This window comes from Montipora capricornis, chromosome 7, assembly GCF_036669925.1.
Source record: "Montipora capricornis isolate CH-2021 chromosome 7, ASM3666992v2, whole genome shotgun sequence".
Classification (NCBI taxonomy): domain Eukaryota; kingdom Metazoa; phylum Cnidaria; class Anthozoa; order Scleractinia; family Acroporidae; genus Montipora; species Montipora capricornis.
In genome coordinates, this window is record NC_090889.1 from 24,854,273 (window position 1) to 24,874,272 (window position 20,000).

General features: G+C 44.5%; 4 protein-coding genes and 1 long non-coding RNA gene across 6 annotated transcripts in view; 4 read left to right on the forward strand and 1 right to left on the reverse strand.

Annotated features, from left to right (window-relative positions):
• LOC138056549 (uncharacterized) overlaps positions 1 to 2,187 on the forward strand; it is a 3,985-nt gene extending 1,798 nt beyond the window's left edge. The window contains exon 2 of the long non-coding RNA XR_011133481.1: positions 741 to 2,187. This is a non-coding gene — a long non-coding RNA (uncharacterized lncRNA). The remainder of the gene's footprint in view (positions 1 to 740) is intronic.
• A 1,456-nt stretch (positions 2,188 to 3,643) lies between these two features.
• LOC138056548 (uncharacterized) lies at positions 3,644 to 7,819 on the forward strand. The gene is made up of 2 exons (XM_068902362.1): positions 3,644 to 5,727; positions 6,230 to 7,819. The coding sequence occupies exons 1-2, from the start codon at positions 5,707 to 5,709 to the stop codon at positions 6,812 to 6,814; spliced, it is 606 nt and encodes a 201-aa protein (XP_068758463.1). The 5' UTR covers positions 3,644 to 5,706; the 3' UTR covers positions 6,815 to 7,819.
• Positions 7,820 to 7,984: 165 nt separating this feature from the next.
• On the forward strand, positions 7,985 to 14,236 carry LOC138056605 (uncharacterized). The gene is made up of 2 exons (XM_068902444.1): positions 7,985 to 8,415; positions 9,956 to 14,236. Exons 1-2 carry the CDS (start codon positions 8,341 to 8,343, stop codon positions 11,912 to 11,914), a joined length of 2,034 nt encoding a protein of 677 aa, XP_068758545.1. The 5' UTR covers positions 7,985 to 8,340; the 3' UTR covers positions 11,915 to 14,236.
• On the forward strand, positions 12,264 to 13,922 carry LOC138055804 (uncharacterized). The gene has a single exon (XM_068901677.1). The coding sequence runs from the start codon at positions 12,264 to 12,266 to the stop codon at positions 13,920 to 13,922; it is 1,659 nt and encodes a 552-aa protein (XP_068757778.1).
• An 848-nt stretch (positions 14,237 to 15,084) lies between the features above and the next one.
• LOC138056603 (membrane-associated guanylate kinase, WW and PDZ domain-containing protein 3-like) overlaps positions 15,085 to 20,000 on the reverse strand; it is a 35,616-nt gene continuing 30,700 nt past the window's right edge. For both annotated transcript variants that reach the window (XM_068902442.1, XM_068902441.1), the window contains exons 22-24: positions 19,528 to 19,941; positions 18,387 to 18,522; positions 15,085 to 17,579 (exon numbers count right to left, since the gene is read on the reverse strand). In XM_068902442.1, the coding sequence (XP_068758543.1) occupies positions 17,482 to 17,579; positions 18,387 to 18,522; positions 19,528 to 19,941 (648 nt within the window). In that variant the 3' untranslated portion in view covers positions 15,085 to 17,481. The remainder of the gene's footprint in view (positions 17,580 to 18,386; positions 18,523 to 19,527; positions 19,942 to 20,000) is intronic.

Here is a 20,000-nt window from a genome sequence, read left to right on the forward strand (position 1 = left end):
TATGAATGTTTTGAGAAAGAAACGTAGCCCTGCTGTGTTTTGGGAAAAGGAATGTTGACATGCTGATTTTTGAGGAAGAAACGTGGTCATATTGGTTTCTTTATGGAAAGGAGACTATTTAGATAATATTACAACTTCGGTTTGATTGAATAGTTGCTCACATGCTACTAGGCAGCTATCAGGGGAAAACTAACCCTCGAATATCGATCCCCAGCCATGGGATTATAGCAAAAGAGAGGTGGGATAATATTAGAGTCATATTAAGGCATATATGTCACACAACCTGTTACGCAGGTTGTCACGCCATATCACGCAATCTGACCCCAGTTTGACCCCAGCATTAGGAGATTAGGGGAGGGGTAGGTCCAAAAGCAAAGATAAATGCAAGGCAACCGAGGAAGGACCACCATCTTGCTTAGCAAGAGCCCCACATTTCGTTCGTGCAGTTCTCCTTTGTAGGAGATCGGTGAGACGGAGATCGAGTGAGGGGTTGGTCTGAATGGTGTCTTGCTCTTCTGCTCAGGACTGAGGGAGGTTAAACTCCAGCCCATAGATCCTAGGGGACATGATGACAACAGCCATCTACAACATGACACCCTTCTTTGTACTAAAGACAGGGCATAAACGGAATTTTGCATGGTTGTTAACCTCATTGCAATTGGACCTCGGAGATAAATGAGCTCTGTGTGTCTTATGCCCAACTATAGTGGTTTTACTGAGAATGTGTTCTTTTACTTTAGACTTTGATCATGAATGGACAACCTGGAACGAATGGCCTTTCCCTTGAGGAAGTGGAGGCTTTAATGGACATTGATGATGATGAGGCCTTGATTGAGAGTCTTCGTCTTGCTGAGGAGAAGGACATGGACATTGATGACGAATATGATGTCTTGTCAGCTACATTGCCCCTGGAGAATGCCCTAAGTATGGCTGTCAAACCTCCCACTCCAGCTACGGATATGGAACAGCAGGGACAAGGGTTTCATATTTCATTCATCCCTTTCCGGCATCGCACCAGCCAGCGCTACGGTATCACCCGTGACACGTTTCGTCTACGCTGGACGTCGCCTGATGAACTTCATGACACCTTGGAAGTAGAGGAGTTTGCTCGACAGCTCCTCAATACTTTTTTTGTAGGAGTTCAACGCTATATGCAACAGTTTGACCCCAATGACTTTTTTACAAATGTACATGGAATCCAATCGGCTCCAGCAAAATTACACCAGTCATCGTGTTCGTGTACGGGACTGGCTGGTCAGTGCAGCACTGGCAGAGGGGTTATTAACGCACCTTCAGAACATTCTAAATTCCAACCAGAATTTTAAACCGGATGATACATTTGTGTTTGACGTGACCCAGATACGGGATCCTCGAGGCGGCATTTCATGAAAAAAGGCTCCTTTACCATGTCTACATGTTATGATAGACGCGAGATCAGATATATTACTGTTATGTTACAGAGTTGTCTAAGTTACACTCCGATAGAAAGTATAAGTAATATTGGGACAATCTGTTGCCTTAAACAATAGCTACAAGGCATTATGTGATCCAGCCCCGTTTTCACGTTAGCGTGGCCACGTGATCCGTTCTATTACTGTTGCGTGTCAGACAGACCCCAATTAATAGTATGAAAATTTTTTGTCGAAGATTCGCCACCATTGACGATGGTTAGAATGCAGTTGAAGGTCAAGCCTCGTTTCCATGTTGGGCTCTGAGGGTCACACTTTTAACTCCCCGTAAAAGCCGTCAGTGCAAGTTACAAAATTGCCGACAACATTTGGCGTGTTCCTTAGGGCCCCCTTAACAAATCTAGATAGGCGGTTTGCTTTCATCACGAAATTCCCGCAAGATTACAGATGCTCCCAGACTACAAGTTTACGCAGCACGGGAGTTTTGGGCTTTCGAACTTTTAAACTCGTGTTTCGCATAAATAAGTAATTGCATTCACCCGCGAAATTTTAAGCCAGTGAGTATATTAAGTTTGCATAGATTTGTTGTAGTTAAGGGCCCCACTTTGCCACCTAAGCAATGTAATTAGTTCTTGTGAAAAGGAGAACAATAGAAATTGACGTCACATGTCCATATATGAGCATAAAACCAAGTAGTGTATTACGTGACATCACGTGTCGTACGCAGTGAAGTTGAACAATGTGAATAATAATATAATTGCGGTCTTTCCAAGAAAAACTGTTTGCTGAGGCTTACATTTGTCTGCTATTTCTAAAAATACGCAATTTTGGCCAATTGGAAATATTTAGGGCAAAAAATGAAATTTTCTCTGAAGGATTCACTTCGGTTAAAACATTAGCGGGTGTTTGTGACGTCAGCCGTGGAACATAAACATTGTGCAATTGAGAAAATTGAGGCAGCTCTGCCTGCCGACAGCACTCGTTCAAAGACGTTTTTATCCAATGTAACCAGGGAAAATGAATGCAATTTCTACGACAGTGATGTTGGCGGAACCTCAGAAGCTTCCAAGGATGTTGGGCCCCGTCCTTAATCGTTTTCAGCGTTAGTTCGAATGACATCAGTTTGTCTCTGTTGATGTTCTAAGTGCGAATGCGGAAAGTGCCTGTCGATTCCCGCAGTTTATGAGAGCATTTGCCATAGAGACATCATGCAAATTTCTCACTAGGTGGTAGACCTGAGACCTGAGGATTTCAGTTAAACTGCCTTGATGTCTGGGTCCTTGAAACAATGGCACAGACAAATCATACAGCACTGGAGTGTGTTTACTACCTATACGTACTGTCACTTTACAAAGTCGGCTTGGTAAGTTGTGGAGTAACAAACAAATTTATTATTTCTTTTATTTCTTAATCCTGTGAAGGAACTTTTGTGAATTACAGACATTAATCGTAAACCAGGAGCAATATGTTATTAACGCACATTCCAAACCTGCGTGTTTTTGAACTCTTTATTTTGAGTGCAGATAATGTATTAAACTTTTGAGTTTCGTCTTGGACAAATTATTCTGTTGAACTCTCTCTTCCAGGAGGTTAGTATATTTCGTTGTTATTTTGGAAAACAAAGTCGAACGAAATTAAGTAGTTAGCATGTGCACGAGAGTATGGAAGAGTTCTTCTCAGAACTAATGTAGCTTCCTAGCCTCCGGCATTTAATTAATCCCAGCTTTTTCCGTACGATTTCCAATCACGTGAAAAATGTACGTGCTTTCCCAATCATGCGCCGCGTGAAAAAGTGGTCTGATGTATCTTTCATAGGTTCCTGTCAAGGTCACTCAAGGTCTGAACTTTTCCTAGTCACGCGCTACGTGTAAGTGGTCTGACGAACTCTCTTTGGTTCCTGTCAAGGTCACTGAAAGTCTGTATATGCTGATTTTTGAAGAAGAAACGTGAGCATATTAGTTTCTTTATGGGAAGGAGGCTATTCAGATAATATTACAACTTCGGTTTGATTGAATAGTTGCTCACATGCTACTAGGCTGCTATCAGGGGAATACTAAGCCCTCGAATATCCCCAACCATGGGATGATAGCAAAAGAGGGGTGGGATAATATTAGAGTCATATTAAGGTATATATGTCACACAACCTGTTACGCAGGTTGTCACGCCATATCACGCAATCTGACCCCAGTTTGACCCCAGCATTAAGAGATTACGGGAGGGGTAGGTCCAAAAGCAAAGATAAATGCAAGGCAACCGAGGAAGGACCACCATCTTGCTTAGCAAGAGCCCCACATTTCGTTCGTGCAGTTCTCCTTTGTAGGAGATCGGTGAGACGGAGATCGAGTGAGGGGTTGGTCTGAATGGTGTCTTGCTCTTCTGCTCAGGACTGAGGGAGGTTACACCCCAGCCCATAGATCCTAGGGGACATGATGACAACAGCCATCTACAACATGACACCCTTCTTTATCCGTAAGACAGGGCATAAAGGGAATTTTGCATGGTCATTAACCTCATTTGCAATTGACCTCAAAGATGAATGAGCTTTGTGTGCTTTATACCCAACTATGGTGGTTTTAATGGGAATGTGTACTTTTAATTTAGACTTTGATCATGAATGGACAACCTGGATCGAATGGCCTTTCCCTTGAGGAAGTGGAGGCTTTAATGGACAGTGATGATGATGAGGCCTTGATTGAGAGTCTTCGTCTTTCTGAGGAGAAGGACATGGACATTGATGACGAACACGAGGTCATGCTAGCTACATCGCCCTTGGAGAAATGCCCTAAGTATGGTTGTCACACCTCCCACTCCAGCTACGGATATGGAACAGCAGGGACAAGGGTTTGATATTTCATTCATCCCTTTCCGGCACCGCACCAGCCAGCGCTACGGTATCACCCGTGACACGTTTCGTCTACGCTGGACGTCACCTAATGAACTTCATGACGCCTTGGAACCAGAAGAGTTTGCTCGACGTCTCCTCAATGCTTTATTTGAAGGAGTTCAACGCCATATTCAACAGTTTGACCCCAATGACTTTTTACAAGTGTACATGGCATCCAATCGGCTCCAGCACAATTACACCAGTCATCGTGTCCGTGTACGGGACTGGTTGGCCAGTGCAGCACGGGCAGAGGGGTTATTAACGCACCTTCAGAACGTTCTAAATTCCAACCAGAATTTTGAACCGGATGATACATTTGTGTTTGACGTGACCCAGATACGGGATCCTCGAGGCGGCGGTCGACGTAAACTAGGAAGCACAGACTATGTCAATCTTCTCAAAAACAAGAAAAGTGTGATTGTCATCAAGAATGATGTACTGTGCTGCGCCCGGGCCCTTGTGACTGCCAAAGCCTGTCACGAACAAGATTAGAGTGTGGATGCCCTCAGGAAGTACCAAGCTCTTCATGATGGACGGCGTATCCAAGAACATTGCGCTCGAGAATTGCACAAGGCCGCACGCGTGCCTATTGGGACTTGTGGACTGGGGGGAAATCCAGCTCTTTGAAATCGTGTTGGCCCCGTGTCAACTGGTGGTGGTGTCGGCGGACCATGGGAACAGTATCATTTATAAAGGTCCACCCCATGACAAACAATTGATCTTGCTGTTAAAAGGGAATCACTACCATGTAATTACCTCTTTGGAGGGCTACTTTGCTCGCAAGTATTTCTGTCTCGAGTGCGAGAAAGGTTTTGATCATGATGACTACCGCCACCATCAATGCCCTGGCTGCAAATGTTATGCTTGCCATCAAACCACCTGTGAAGCCTTTAAATTGTATCGTGGTCGGTCGGCAGAAACCCCTTGTGACAGTTGTGGTCGACGATTCTTCGGGCAAGACTGTTATCTCAAGCATTGTACGTTCAACGATAAGGGGGAGGTGGCCCAACCCTCCAAGCGGGACAGTGTGTGCCAGACCCATCGCAAGTGTTCGGAGTGTGGTCGGACTCTGATGGGGAGCAAAGACATTCGGGAGCATCAGTGCGGCCGTCAACCTTGCCCCAGCTGTGAAAGGGTGGTCAACCTTTGGCAGCATAAATGTTACATTCAGCCTGTTTCCCAAAAGAACAAGCGTAAGAGGCGTCACCCCACCCACGGTGACGCCGCGGGATTATCCACCTTGCAAGCCAATGCCCAACCTTTGGCAAACCTGGCTTATTTCCGGTTTAGTAGTGGTCTTATGCCCACATATGGACATATGACCTCATTTTGTATTGTTCTCCTTTCCACAAGAACCAATCAGATTGCTTACGTGGTAAAGTGGGGCCCTTAAGCCCTCGAATATCCCCAGCCATGGATCATAGCAAAAGAGAGGTGGGATAATATTAGAGTCATATTAAGGCATATATGTCACACAACCTGTTACGCAGGTTGTCACGCCATACCACGCAATCTGACCCCAGTTTGACCCCAGCATTAAGAGATTAGGGGAGGGGTAGGTCCAAAAGCAAAGATAAATGCAAGGCAACCGAGGAAGGACCACCATCTTGCTTAGCAAGAGCCCCACATTTCGTTCGTGCAGTTCTCCGTTGTAGGAGATCGGTGAGACGGAGATCGAGTGAGGGGTTGGTCTGAATGGTGTCTTGCTCTTCTGCTCAGGACTGAGGGAGGTTAAATCCCAGCCCATAGATCCTAGGGGACATGATGACAACAGCCATCTACAACATGACACCCTTCTTTATACTAAAGACAGACCATAAAGGAAATTTTGCATGGTTGTTAACCTCATTGCAATTGGACCTCGAAGATAAATGAGCCCTGTGTGTCTTATACCCAACTATGGTGGTTTTACTGAGAATGTGTACTTTTACTTTAGACTTTGATCATGAATGGACAACCTGGAACGAAAGGCCTTTCTCTTGAGGAAGTGGAGGCTTTAATGAACATTGATGATGATGAGGCCTGGGTCGAGAGTCTTCGTCTTGCTGAGGAGAAGGACATGGACATTGATGACGAACATGATGTCTTGTCAGTTACATTGCCCTTGGAGAATGCCCTAAGTATGGCTGTCAAACCTCCCACTCCAGCTACGGATATGGAACAGCAGGGACAAGGGTTTCATATTTCATTCATCCCTTTCCGGCATCGCACCAGCCAGCCCTACGGTATCACCCGTGACACGTTTCGTCTACGCTGGACGTCGCCTGATGAACTTCATGACACCTTGGAACTAGAGGAGTTTGATCGACAGCTCCTCAATGCTTTATTTGAAGGAGTTCAACGCTATATTCAACAATTTGACCCCAATGACTTTTTTACAAATGTACATGGCATCCAATCGGCTCCAGCACAATTACACCAGTCATCGTGTTCGTGTACGGGACTGGCTGGTCAGTGCAGCACTGGCAGAGGGGTTATTAACGCACCTTCAGAACATTCTAAATTCCAACCAGAATTGTAAACCGGATGATACATTTGTGTTTGACGTGACCCAGACACGGGATCCTCGAGGCGGCATTTCATGGAAAAAGGCTCCTTTACCATGTCTACATGTTATGATAGACGCGAGATCAGATATATTACTGTTATGTTACAGAGTTGTCTAAGTTACACTCCGATAGAAAGTATAAGTAATATTGGGACAATCTGTCGCCATAAACAATAGCTACAAGGCATTATGTGATCCAGCCCCGTTTTCACGTTAGCGTGGCCTCGTGATCCGTTCTATTACTGTTGCGTGTCAGACAGACCCCAATTAATAGTATGAAAATTTTTTGTCGAAGATTCGCCACCATTGACGATGGTTAGAATGCAGTTGAAGGTCAAGCCTCGTTTCCATGTTGGGCTCTGAGGGTCACACTTTTAACTCCCCGTAAAAACCCGTCGGTGCAAGTTACAAAATTGCCGACAACATTTGGCGTGTTCCTTAGGGTCCCCTTAACAAATCTAGATAGGCGGTTTGCTTTCATCACCAAATCCCCGCGGGATTACAGATGCTCCCAGACTACAAGTCTACGCAGCACGGGAGGTTTGAGCTTTCGAACTTTTAAACCCGCCCGTGTTTCGCATAAATAAGTAATTGCATTCACCCGCGAAATTTTAAGCCAGTGAGTATATTAAGTTTGCATAGATTTGTTGTAGTTAAGGGCCCCACTTTGCCACCTAAGCAATGTAATTAGTTCTTGTGAAAAGGAGAACAATAGAAATTGACGTCACATGTCCATATATGAGCATAAAACCAAGTAGTGTATTACGTGACATCACGTGTCGTACGCAGTGCAGTTGAACAATGTGAATAATAATATAATTGCGGTCTTTCCAAGAAAAACTGTTTGCTGAGGCTTACATTTGTCTGCTATTTCTAAAAATACGCAACTTTGGCCAATTGGAAATATTTAGGGCAAAAAATGAAATTTTCTCTGAAGGATTCACTTCCGGTTAAAACATTAGCGGGTGTTTGTGACGTCAGCCGTGGAACATAAATATTGTGGAATAGACCATATTCGTATTCTCAGTATTGGACTGGAACTAGCTTGCAATGGAGGCTAATGCGGGGGAATATATTAAAAAGTAGATTCCCCCGCATTAGCCTCCATTGGAAGCTAGCTCCAGTCCAATACCGAGAATTTGAATATGGTCTATTGAGAAAATTGAGGCAGCTCTGCCTGCCGACAGCACTCGTTCAAAGACGTTTTTATCCAATGTAACCAGGGAAAATGAATGCAATTTCTACGACAGTGATGTTGGCGGAACCTCAGAAGCTTCCAAGGATGTTGGGCCCCGTCCTTAATCGTTTTCAGCGTTAGTTCGAATGACATCAGTTTGTCTCTGTTGATGTTCTAAGTGCGAATGCGGAAAGTGCCTGTCGATTCCCGCAGTTTATGAGAGCATTTGCCATAGAGACATCATGCAAATTTCTCACTAGGTGGTAGACCTGAGACCTGAGGATTTCAGTTAAACTGCCTTGATGTCTGGGTCCTTGAAACAATGGCACAGACAAATCATACAGCACTGGAGTGTGTTTACTACCTATACGTACTGTCACTTTACAAAGTCGGCTTGGTAAGTTGTGGAGTAACAAACAAATTTATTATTTCTTTTATTTCTTAATCCTGTGAAGGAACTTTTGTGAATTACAGACATTAATCGTAAACCAGGAGCAATATGTTATTAACGCACATTCCAAACCTGCGTGTTTTTGAACTCTTTATTTTGAGTGCAGATAATGTATTAAACTTTTGAGTTTCGTCTTGGACAAATTATTTCCGTACGATTTCCAATCACGTGAAAAATTTACGTGCTTTCCCAATCATGCGTCGTGTGAAAAAGTGGTCTGATGTAACTTTTACGGGTTCCCGTCAAGGTCACCCAAGGTCTGTACTTTTCCTAGTCACGCGCCACGTGTAAGTAGTGTGACGAACTCTCTTTGGTTCCTGTCAAGGTCACTGAAAGTCTGTACTTTCCCTGTGAAGCGCCACGTTTTGTTCATTTCATGGAACCTGACACTCGTAGGGTATAAAAGAGCGAACGCTCTGGCCCACAACTCATTTGTAACTTGAATCTGGTGAAAGCAAGAGCTCCGTGTGTGTCTTAGAGTACTTTGGTACCCGGTACTAGGACTGACGATCCGTATAGGAGTTTACTTGGACTAGCTATCCGTGTAGAAGTTCAGTTGGACACTTACTTTAATTTAGGATCTGTGAAAGATTTCACTTTTAACGCCGTACTTGTACTGAGGTATTCTGATTTAAAGTAACCATATTTGTTTTGGGAACGAAAGGTTGATTTTTGGGGTACAAAACGAAAGCATGTTGTGTTTTGGGCAAGAAAACATAGCCATGATTGTTATAGGGAAGGAAGGTAGCTATGAATGTTTTGAGAAAGAAACGTAGCCCTGCTGTGTTTTGGGAAAAGGAATGTTGACATGCTGATTTTTGAGGAAGAAACGTGGTCATATTGGTTTCTTTATGGGAAGGAGGCTATTCAGATAATATTACAACTTCGGTTGGATTGAATAGTTGCTCACATGCTACTAGGCTGCTATCAGGGGAATACTAACCCTCGAATATCCCCAGCCATGGGATTATAAAAAAAGAGGGGTGGGATAATATTAGAGTCATATTAAGGCATATATGTCACACAACCTCTTACGCAGGTTGTCACGCCATACCACGCAATCTGACCCCAGTTTGACCCCAGCATTAAGAGATTACGGGAGGGGTAGGTCCAAAAGCAAAGATAAATGCAAGGCAACCGAGGAAGGACCACCATCGTGCTTAGCAAGAGCCCCACATTTCGTTCGTGCAGTTCTCCTTTGTAGGAGATCGGTGAGACGGAGATCGAGTGAGGGGTTGGTCTGAATGGTGTCTTGCTCTTCTGCTCAGGACTGAGGGAGGTTAAACCCCAGCCCATAGATCCTAGGGGACATGATGACAACAGCCATCTACAACATGACACCCTTCTTTATCCGTAAGACAGGGCATAAAGGGAATTTTGCATGGTCATTAACCTCATTTGCAATTGGACCTCGAAGATGAATGAGCTCTGTGTGCTTTATACCCTACTATGGTGGTTTTAATGAGAATGTGTACTTTTAATTTAGACTTTGATCATGAATGGACAACCAGGACCGAATGGCCTTTCCCTTGAGGAAGTGGAGGCTTTAATGGTCAGTAATGATGATGAGGCCTTGGTCGAGAGTCTTCGTCTTGCTGAGGAGAAGGACATGGACATTGATGACGAACACGAGGTCATGCTAGCTACATCGCCCTTCGAGAATGCCCTAAGTATGGTTGTCACACCTCCCACTCCAGCTACGGATATGGAACAGCAGGGACAAGGGTTTGATATTTCATTCATCCCTTTCCGGCATCGCACCAGCCAGCGCTACGGTATCACCCGTGACACGTTTCGTCTACGCTGGACGTCACCTAATGAACTTCATGACGCCTTGGAACCAGAGGAGTTTGCTCGACAGCTCCTCAATGCTTTATTTGAAGGAGTTCAACGCCATATTCAACAGTTTGACCCCAATGGCTTTTTACAAGTGTACATGGCATCCAATCGGCTCCAGCACAATTACACCAGTCATCGTGTACGTGTACGGGACTGGCTGGCCAGTTCAGCACCGGGAGAGGGGTTATTAACGCACCTTCAGAACGTTCTAAATTCCAACCAGAATTTTGAACCGGATGATACATTTGTGTTTGACGTGACCCAGATACGGGATCCTCGAGGAGGCGGTCGACGTAAACTAGGAAGCACGTTCTATGCCAATCTTCTCAAAAAGAAGAAAAGTGTGATTGTCATCAAGAATGATGATGTACTGTGCTGCGCCCGGGCCCTTGTGACTGCCAAAGCCCGTCACGAACAAGATCAGAGTGTGGATGCCCTCAGGAAGTACCAAGCTCTTCGTGATGGACGGCCTATCCAAGAACATTGCGCTCGAGAATTGCACAAGGCCGCACGCGTGCCTATTGGGACTTGTGGACTGGGGGAAATCCAGCTCTTTGAAATCGTGTTGGCCCCGTGTCAACTGGTGGTGGTGTCGGCGGACCATGGGAACAGTATCATTTATAAAGGTCCACCCCATGACAAACAATTGATCTTGCTGTTAAAAGGGAATCACTACGATGTAATTACCTCTTTGGAGGGCTACTTTGCTCGCAAGTATTTCTGTCTCGAGTGCGAGAAAGGTTTTGATCATGATGACTACCGCCACCATCAATGCCCTGGCTCCAAATGTTATGCTTGCCACCAAACCACCTGTGAAGCCTTTAAATTGTATCGTGGTCGGTCAGCAGAAACCCCTTGTGACAGTTGTGGTCGACAATTCTTCGGGCAAGACTGTTATCTCAAGCATTGTACGTTCAACGATAAGGGGGAGGTGGCCCAACCCTCCAAGCGGGACAGTGTGTGCCAGACCCATCGCAAGTGTTCGGAGTGTGGTCGGACTCTGATGGGGAGCAAAGACATTCGGGAGCATCAGTGCGGCCGTCAACCTTGCCCCAGCTGTGAAAGGGTGGTCAACCTTTGGCAGCATAAATGTTACATTCAGCCTGTTTGCCAAAAGAACAAGCGTAAGAGGCGTCACCCCACCCACGGTGCTGCCGCGGGATTATGCACCTTGCAAGCCAATGCCCAACCTTTGAATGATGAGGATGATCCTCTACCTCCTCTTCCAGCGTCCTTTGTGTTCTTTGACATCGAGGCACGTCAAGATGAAGGGCATCATGTGGCCAATCTGCTCTGTGCCGAGACGAGTCTCAATGACCAACAACACACGTTTGCAGGTGAATCGTGTGTACGTGACTTTTTAGTTTGGCTGTTTCGGATGGTGGAATTGGACCTCGAGGATGAGAACCGGCCATGGATTGCTGTGGCCCATAATTTCCAAGGGTATGATGGGTACATGATCCTGGAGGAACTGTACAACCAAAACACGGCCCCAAAGCAAATCTCTAATGGGGCCAAAATCCTCAGCATCAGTCTACCTAACACTCGGATCAAGTTCATTGATTCTTTGAACTTTTTTTTAAATGCCATTGTGGGAGTTCCCTAAGACCTTTGGGCTCACTGAACTGAAGAAAGGCTTCTTCCCTCATTTCTTCAACACGAGGGAAAACCAACTGTACCAGGGGGGTATGCCAGAAAAAGACCATTATGATCCTCGTGGTATGTCTGAACGTCGACGTCGGGAGTTCGAGACCTGGTACGCACAACAGGAAGCCGATAACTACCATTTTTGTTTTCAAGATGAACTGTTGACTTACTGTCAATCGGATGTACGGGTCCTTAAACAGGGATGTATGATATACATGAAGCTCTTTGAATCTATCTGTGGGTTTAACCCTATGGAACACTGCATCACCCAAGCCTCGGCGTGTAGTATGGCCTATCGGCGAAACTGAATGCCCAAAGATAGCATTGCGGTTGAACCTCTCCATGGCTGGGCTCCTCCACGCGGTAACCAATCCAAGGTGGCTCTTGAATGGCTCCACTGGCTCCAGAGGGACCATCCCTCTCTGCTTCACGCCGATCATGAGGGGGAACAAACCATCACAGTGGGACGTTGCACGTACCAGGTGGATGGGTACGATCCCGTCGAGAATTGTATCTACGAGTTCCACGGATGTTTTTGGCATGGGTGTACCACTTGCTTTCCTAACCGCACCCAACGACACGCCAAACTGGACAATGCCACCTCTCATGAAGTGCGTGAAAGGACCAGTCGTCGTGTCCAGGCCTTTCGTGACATGGGGTACCTTGTCGTCGAACAATGGGAGTGTAAATGGACTTCTCAGAAAAAAGCCGATCCGGACCTTCGTGCCTTTGTAAAAAAATTGGAGTACACCACCCCTCTCGATCCTCGAGATGCCTTCTATGGAGGACGGACAGAGACCACCCGACTCCTGCGGGAGACCATCGGCGACGAACAGATCCAGTATGACGATTTCACGTCCCTGTATCCTTCCTGCAACAAGTATTGCAGGTACCCTCTCGGACATCCTGAAATCACACGGAACCCCGACACTCTGACTGAACAGGCTCGAGTGGCTTTGCTTCATCGTACGTTCGGCCTGATGAAGTGCAAGATGCTACCACCCCGCCAATTGTACCTGCCCGTGCTACCAACTCGTACCCACGGCAAACTGATCTTCGCTCTCTGTCGGACCTGTGTGCAGACAGAGATGGCTAAGCCATTTCGCGAGCGCTCCTTTCGCTGTCATCACACAGACGAAGAACGGTCCTTCGTCGGTACTTGGTGCACCCCCGAACTTGAGGAAGCCCTCCAGCTTGGCTACCGGCTCTTGCACATCTATGAGGTGTGGCATTTTGCTGAGTCCTCTGACCAACTCTTCCAGGAGTACGTGGACACTTTCCTCAAACTCAAACAGGAAGCATCTGGTTGGCCTGCCGATGTCGGCGATAATGAGACCCAACGTCAAGCCTACCTGGCCGAGTATCTTAGTCACGAGGGGATCCAGCTCGAGTATTCCAAGATTATCAAGAATCCCGGCATGCGATCAACCTCCAAAGCGGCTCTAAACAGCTTCTGGGGCAAGTTTGGGCAACAACCCAACAAAACTCAAGTAACCACCTGCAAGACCCCGAAGGAATTTTTTCAACTCTTCTTGGACGATGCCCAGGACATCCACCGTATCGAATTTGCTGGGACGGAAATGGTGGATGTGTACCACTCTCACACCCCAGAAACCGTCCCTGTCCAGACCAACACAAATATTTTCATTGCGGCCTTTACCACCTGTTGGGCACGTCTCAAGCTGTACCGGGAGTGTCTGCAGCCCCTGCAAGAGCGGATCCTCTACATGGACACGGATTCTGTGATCTACGTCTGCTCACAGAGTCATCAGGAACCACCTCTTCCCCGTGGCAATTACTTAGGGGATCTCACCAGCGAGCTGGAGGAGGATGACTGGATTGAGGATTTCGTATCGGGTGGTCCCAAGAATTACGCATATGGGACACGTAAAGGGAAACTTGTCAGCAAAGCCCGAGGGTTCAACAAAAGCCTTCGCACCACCGAGGTCGTCAATTTGACTCCATGAAAACACTGGTGTTGGCGGAACTCACGGATCCTCAGGAGGCACCACGTACTCTCCTCACCCATGACCCTCACAAGATCGTACGGGACAGTGTCCGTAAAGTTCTTCTGTCCAAAGCTCAGGACAAATGTTACAAACTGGTCTACGACAAACGTGTTGTGGACTTTGATACTTTGAACACGTACCCCTATGGATACCTGGAAGACGAGGAGGACATGGAACTGTAAAGTTGTGAGGTGCACATGCAGGCACTAACTCTGCTTTTTTTTGTATATATCCTTGTAAATACTTTGATTAAAGTTTTTAGTGGCATTCAACAGGTCTGGTCTGGTTTCTTAGCAACCCTTATCCTTTTTACTTCCGGTTTTCGAGCTTAGTTACCACCCCCAACAACTCATTGTGAGGCTTATTTCCGGTTTAGTAGTGGTCTTATGCCCACATATGGACATATGACTTCATTATGTATTGTTCTCCTTTTCACAAGAACCAATCAGATTGCTTAGGTGGTAGAGTGGGGCCCTTAACTACTATGGAGCAGAGAAGAGAGACCCTGGGAACGCGGTTGGAAGGGAGCATATTTTATATGGAAACCGATTGTGCCAGGAAAAATGCCCCCCACAATTTATGTTGCATCTTCTTAGTTTGTTTACGCAGAGAACAAAATTGTCAAGTCAAATTTCCTGAGAAACTTTGTTTGAAAAAAATTTTTTAGAGGTGTAGGTGTACTGTATTATCCTGTCTTTTATTGAAAGCCACATTCTTTCCCAGACGCCTTGGAATCTACGACGCTAAGGCCCATTCTCGTCACCAGGGCTTCGGATCGACCTAAGGCTCTGGCAAACTATGTAGGAAAACAGAATTTCCTAGATTTGGCTATTTGAACCTTACGGCGCATGCTCACTCCTCGTGCTAACATGAATGTACCAATTGGAAATGTACGCTTTTGGTTGTTCTTCATGAAAACCAATGAGAAGACACTTTGTTTTGGGGTTCCCCAGAGCTCTTCTCTTCCTCAGTCAAGAGAAGAGCTCTGGGGTCGAGATTGGGTAAGGCCACGAAAAACGTAACGCCTGAACACCGGTGTCTGCACGAATTACGCGCCTCTGGTTACTGCTCCCAAAGGACCAAATTTTCGGTTAGCAAATTAATAACATTTTTCACAGAATCGAGGCAAGTCACAAAACTCTTTATTTGTTTTCAGTGACTGTTACGCATGTGCAAATGTCTATTTGACAACAAAGTTATAAAATAGTTTTCTATAATTACAATTTACAAAATGAAGTATTATGTTCTGTAGAGACAGCCTGCAGCCAATGGTCCATCCTTTGCCACCATAATCCACCCAAACCCCGGCAACAAACGTCCATTTCTAACGTGAAATATCGCTGACGTTACAAAACCTATTTATGGGCTAATCACCTTGCCCGTATAGTCAATGCCTTCGCTCGAACAAAGGGCTCCGGAGGAAATTTTCCGCATTCATATGGCGCGAAAATTGGGGTAAGAGCTTTAAAAAGTGACCAGTTGTAAGTGAGGCGAGAAGAAAATTTTGCATTTTACTCTTACGCTAAAATCCTGGAATGGCCAGAATGCGAAAAAAAGTATTTCGGAGCTCTTGCTTCGAAAGGAGAGGGGCTTACTGTGAAGGTTACTGTGTCCAAATCACACACGATTTCTTTAAAAATCGTTAATTTAATTGATTAAAATTGTATTATTACTAATCCTCATTCAGAATCGTTCATCAAGATTAAAATCACTAAAGAATTTCCCCCTCATTTGCACCAACTTTTCATCATAAATCTCTTATTAATTTGTAATTATGAAAAATCGTTGTCCAATGACCCTAATCTATTTCATTTATCAACCAAAAAGAAATGAGCACAAAATACGTTAAGAAATAACCAAACAAATTTGGATAAAAGCCTTCTGATTTGTTCAAGGAGAATGTTAAATCGCATTTCTCAAAAAGGAAACCCTGTAAAACACCCTAAATAACTTAAGTACTGTAAACAAAAACAAAGTAACAAACAAAACCGAGGTTAAAAAAGAGAAACAAGAGAAGTATTAGACCTTTGTAATACGTTTGACTTAATCTATTGGGGACTTCAAGATCTACGACGTCGACGTCGACGGAAAACATCGCCACAACATGTAACTCTGCTGCACATTATTCCATCTTGTTCACGTCGAACAATGTGGGCGAAGTATCCTAAAAATGAAATTGGTTCCAGCGTTTTCAGAGTAAAAATATATAATGAAAGGTTTGCATTTGCACGCTCGTGTTGTTGTGCAGAGTACCACAAAAATATGTTGTGTTAAAATGCGTGCCTCACGTGCAGCACGATTAATTTTCCTCTTTTAACCAACGATATTCTTGTTTCGTGGTGTTCTCGTTGACCACCGCGTCGTAGACTTTAAAGTCCCTATAGAGCGTATTCACATGACGTCACGGAAGCCATGTCGGTGTTCCAAAACAAAGAAACGGCGGCCATGTTGGTGTTCCAAATAAATTCTCTGGGAATTTAACTCTATTTTTATGCAAATACAATTTAGTTTCTTTTGTTTCATTAAGTTAGCATCCATTCTAGTCACTAAGTGAATACGCTCTATAGAGATGATATTTCTTGTTTACGAACGTTGACGTCACATGTCTTTGCCAACCACGTAACAAAAGAAGTTATTGTTTCAACAGCCAATTAGGTTCTGGTTGGCATATTAATAACAATGGGTGACGTGACCAGAAACATCGCTGTTATTGTAAGCAATAGCCTGCGTAGCAATCGTTTCCGTGGGGCACAGAAGAGAAATATTGAGAAGCGGGCGTTTCGATGTTTTGACCGAGCAAAAAAATGGGGCGAGAGCAAAAATGAAGAGAGTGGCTCGGTCAAAATTCAAATATGCCGTGATATTGTAACCGATCACTTTACAATAGCTCTAATTTATCTACTGATTATTTTTTGAGTCTGGTACTAAATGAAGCCAAATTTTCGTTTCTAACGGTAATAGTAGATAAACTGTGAAGTGGGTTCGCACGGCTTTGACCGGGGGTCAAAGTTAGGGCTGTTTACATCAGATGTGATCGGTTAGAGTTCGGCATGGGCCTCGTTTTCAAAGTGAGGCTCAACTCATGCTCAGGAATGGTATATTAACAAACTTGACAAAAAAAAGGGTAAACAACTCGGCAACAAAAATGCACTTGCATAAGCCGGGTTAACTCCGGCAAGCTCCTCACAATGTATTTAGAATCCCTGAAATTGATATTACCTCAACTGTAGTTGAGATTGAAAAATTTCTTTCCGCAAAAAACGAAAGTAAAAATTGAAAAACACCAGAATAAATAGGGCTGGCGGTTTTGTTAAAATTAGTTACTTACTAAAATATCCATCCTATCCGAAATGATTCTCCCAACTTTGAAAAATCTAAAAGCATTTTAAAATTGATAACTTAGAAATGATCATCTACAAACATTCTAGGTGTCCGATTATTTATAAAATTCATTTGATTAAGAAAAAACTTGAGAAAGTTCAACATTGTTAAGGTTTTCTTGTTTCATTGACTCTTATCACGACTGATACATGCCATGGTAAGAGGGGTTTTTCCAAGATTGGCGTGGCAGACTTCCTCCTTTAGGAATAGTTTGTCCTCCGTTTGGAATCCCATCTACAAATTATGAAACGGTACAAACAGTAAAATCATAAGAATCTCCTCAAAGGACTTTTGTTTTACAATACAAAACACACTTAATTGACCACTCCCCATAGGGGCTTTTCTGAGCTAATGCAACACAACCAAAGAAACGACAGAAACAGGAGCCCAAGAATAGGAACTTGCCTCTCCCATACAAGCCCTGTGAGTCATCTCGACAAAGACAAAAATAGCAAAAACAATGTATGCAAATTATGAAAGTTGATGTAAATGTGATTGTCCCGCTGAAGGGTTAGTGCTAAAAATAGAAAGATACGCGCAAAGGCAGACTCCAGGATATAGCGCATATGGCAACCTCGTTCCCAGAGTTTCTGTCGGCAGAGAAAAAAAAAACCCCTGGGAACGAGGTTGCGCAATGGAGGTTCCTACTCATGGGCTCCTGACAGAACAACAACAACAACAACAACAACTGTTAAGACTCCCAACTGGCCGGAGGCAAAGCAGTTGGTTATTTACAAGTGCAGCCAGGAAATTGAACAAGGGACTACCGCGAACAAATTTAACGAGTGGTAAGAACGAGTCTTGAACCCGAGAACTCCGGATCTCAAGGTAAACGTCCTAACCACAGAGCCGAACTACTTCCTGCAACCTCCTGTTACAGCTAGAATGCTTAATTACTTTCAACCATTTAACGGAAAATCGCGCAAAAAAGGATCGGGTTATACAGGAATATTTTTAAAAATCAAGGCAGCATACGCAGCTTCTTGTACATGTGGCCAACAAGGGTACGTTTCTAAGTTTCTTTCTTTAAAAGCCACTTACCAAGGTAAGCGGGTTTGTTGTGTCTGTGAATCAATAGATGCACTCGGTTTCCTCTGCTTTTGATCAATGCTATTGCATCTGCGTGGGGAATATCCTCTGTGCTGCGGCCGTTTATCTCCAGAATCTCGTCTCCTACCTACAGGAACGAGTAAAAGAAGTGAAACCGAAGATGCTTGCTTGAGTGCTTGATTCCAAAATTTTCATTTTACTGTAACTTTTCGAACGATTTCGGCCAAATTTCGAAAACAGAATGGAAGGTACTAAGCGTGGAAGGCCACGTTGGAATGCAGTTACTTCCTTAAAAAGAATTATGATCTACCATAATGTGACGTCACTGCACCAGAGGATTCCTTTTGTGGAAGAATCACATTCCTGTCCAACACAACTCAGTGCATAATTTTGCGTGAACGTCACAATGTGTCCCAATGTGTCTCCTCAAGCCTAAGCCGGGCCCGTTTAAACGGTTATAACATTTGCTTTAACATGCATTCAACACTTTGTTGAGCTAAATGCTCGGTGCGTTTGAACAGGTCGTCCAATATTGCTGAAAGCGTAAAAAAACGTCGACAGCTCGTTTGAGCGTGCAGAATCAATTTTAAAGCGGTTTAAACTTTCATTCAACATCGATTCCAACTTTTCCTTTGTTCTCGAAAATGTTGAATGGTGTTGATGCCGTTTGAACGCTCTGATCACTAATTGCAGAACACACGCATGGTCACATCAGGCCGTAAAAGTAAATATGTCGTAGTTTATCTGGACGAGAGAGACTGCTTCGCGAAAGTGTTGGTTCTTTTTGTTGGCAAATTGTTGGAACCGTTTGAACGGCCTCCGCACACTTTGTTTTTGCGTCCAACGGGCCTTAAGAACTTCACGTATCACTTTTGCTTAGTGTTCTGGTTAAGGATATTAAAACAATCGATAGTTCATTTATCAGTGAATTAATTTTCAGTTCATCACTAATGACTATGAATAGCCGTATTGAAACACATTTTCTGGAGAGATGTTCAAAAAAATGTCCTTCTCTGTCCTTGAGTGGCCCCATTTCCATTAGTAGGGCTAACGCTCACATGGTTTACATGGGTAGAAAATAGCACTTCACATCACCCTCTCATAGTTAATTCTGTTAAAATGTTATCTTTACCTTGAGCCTGCCATCTCTTTGTGCAGAACCACCATCAGCCATGCGCAATACAAATATTGGTAGATCCAGCTCTCTGCCTCCTCTGATACTAAACCCGTACCCAGACTCCCTATCTCGCGTCAGTTCAACCTCCATGGTCTTGTTAACAAAGCCACGATCATCTGCTACACCTCTCGAATACTCTTGGGAAGGCAGGGGTGGCCTTGCCGGGATTTCAGGGTTCGATCGTCGGCGCATGTCATTTCGAGGCATACTGCTTTCTTGCCGTATCTTTTCCTGTTTAGCCATAAGTACTTTCTCCCTCGTGGGTTTCGGTGCTACCCGCGGGGGAACTTTCGGCAACAGCTTAGGACTGCTACTCAAATGCGCATTCCTTGGAAGAGTTTGTACAAAACGAGGTTCCTCTCTTGGGGCCTGGTGACCAGAAAAAACGATTGAAATCATAGTTTCTCATAGAAAACGCATACAAACTC

What these genes read in the sequence shown, in the direction of transcription:
- LOC138055804 (XM_068901677.1), top strand. Translation starts at nt 12,264, where the DNA reads ATGCCCAAAGATAGCATTGCGGTTGAACCTCTCCATGGCTGGGCTCCT.
- LOC138056548 (XM_068902362.1), top strand. Translation starts at nt 5,707, where the DNA reads ATGGATCATAGCAAAAGAGAG. An exon ending in TGGATCATAGCAAAAGAGAG is followed by an intron (nt 5,728 to 6,229) that starts GTGGGATAATAT and finishes CTTTTACTTTAG; the next exon opens with ACTTTGATCATGAATGGACA.
- LOC138056605 (XM_068902444.1), top strand. Translation starts at nt 8,341, where the DNA reads ATGGCACAGACAAATCATACAGCACTGGAGTGTGTTTACTACCTATAC. An exon ending in CACTTTACAAAGTCGGCTTG is followed by an intron (nt 8,416 to 9,955) that starts GTAAGTTGTGGA and finishes CTTTTAATTTAG; the next exon opens with ACTTTGATCATGAATGGACA.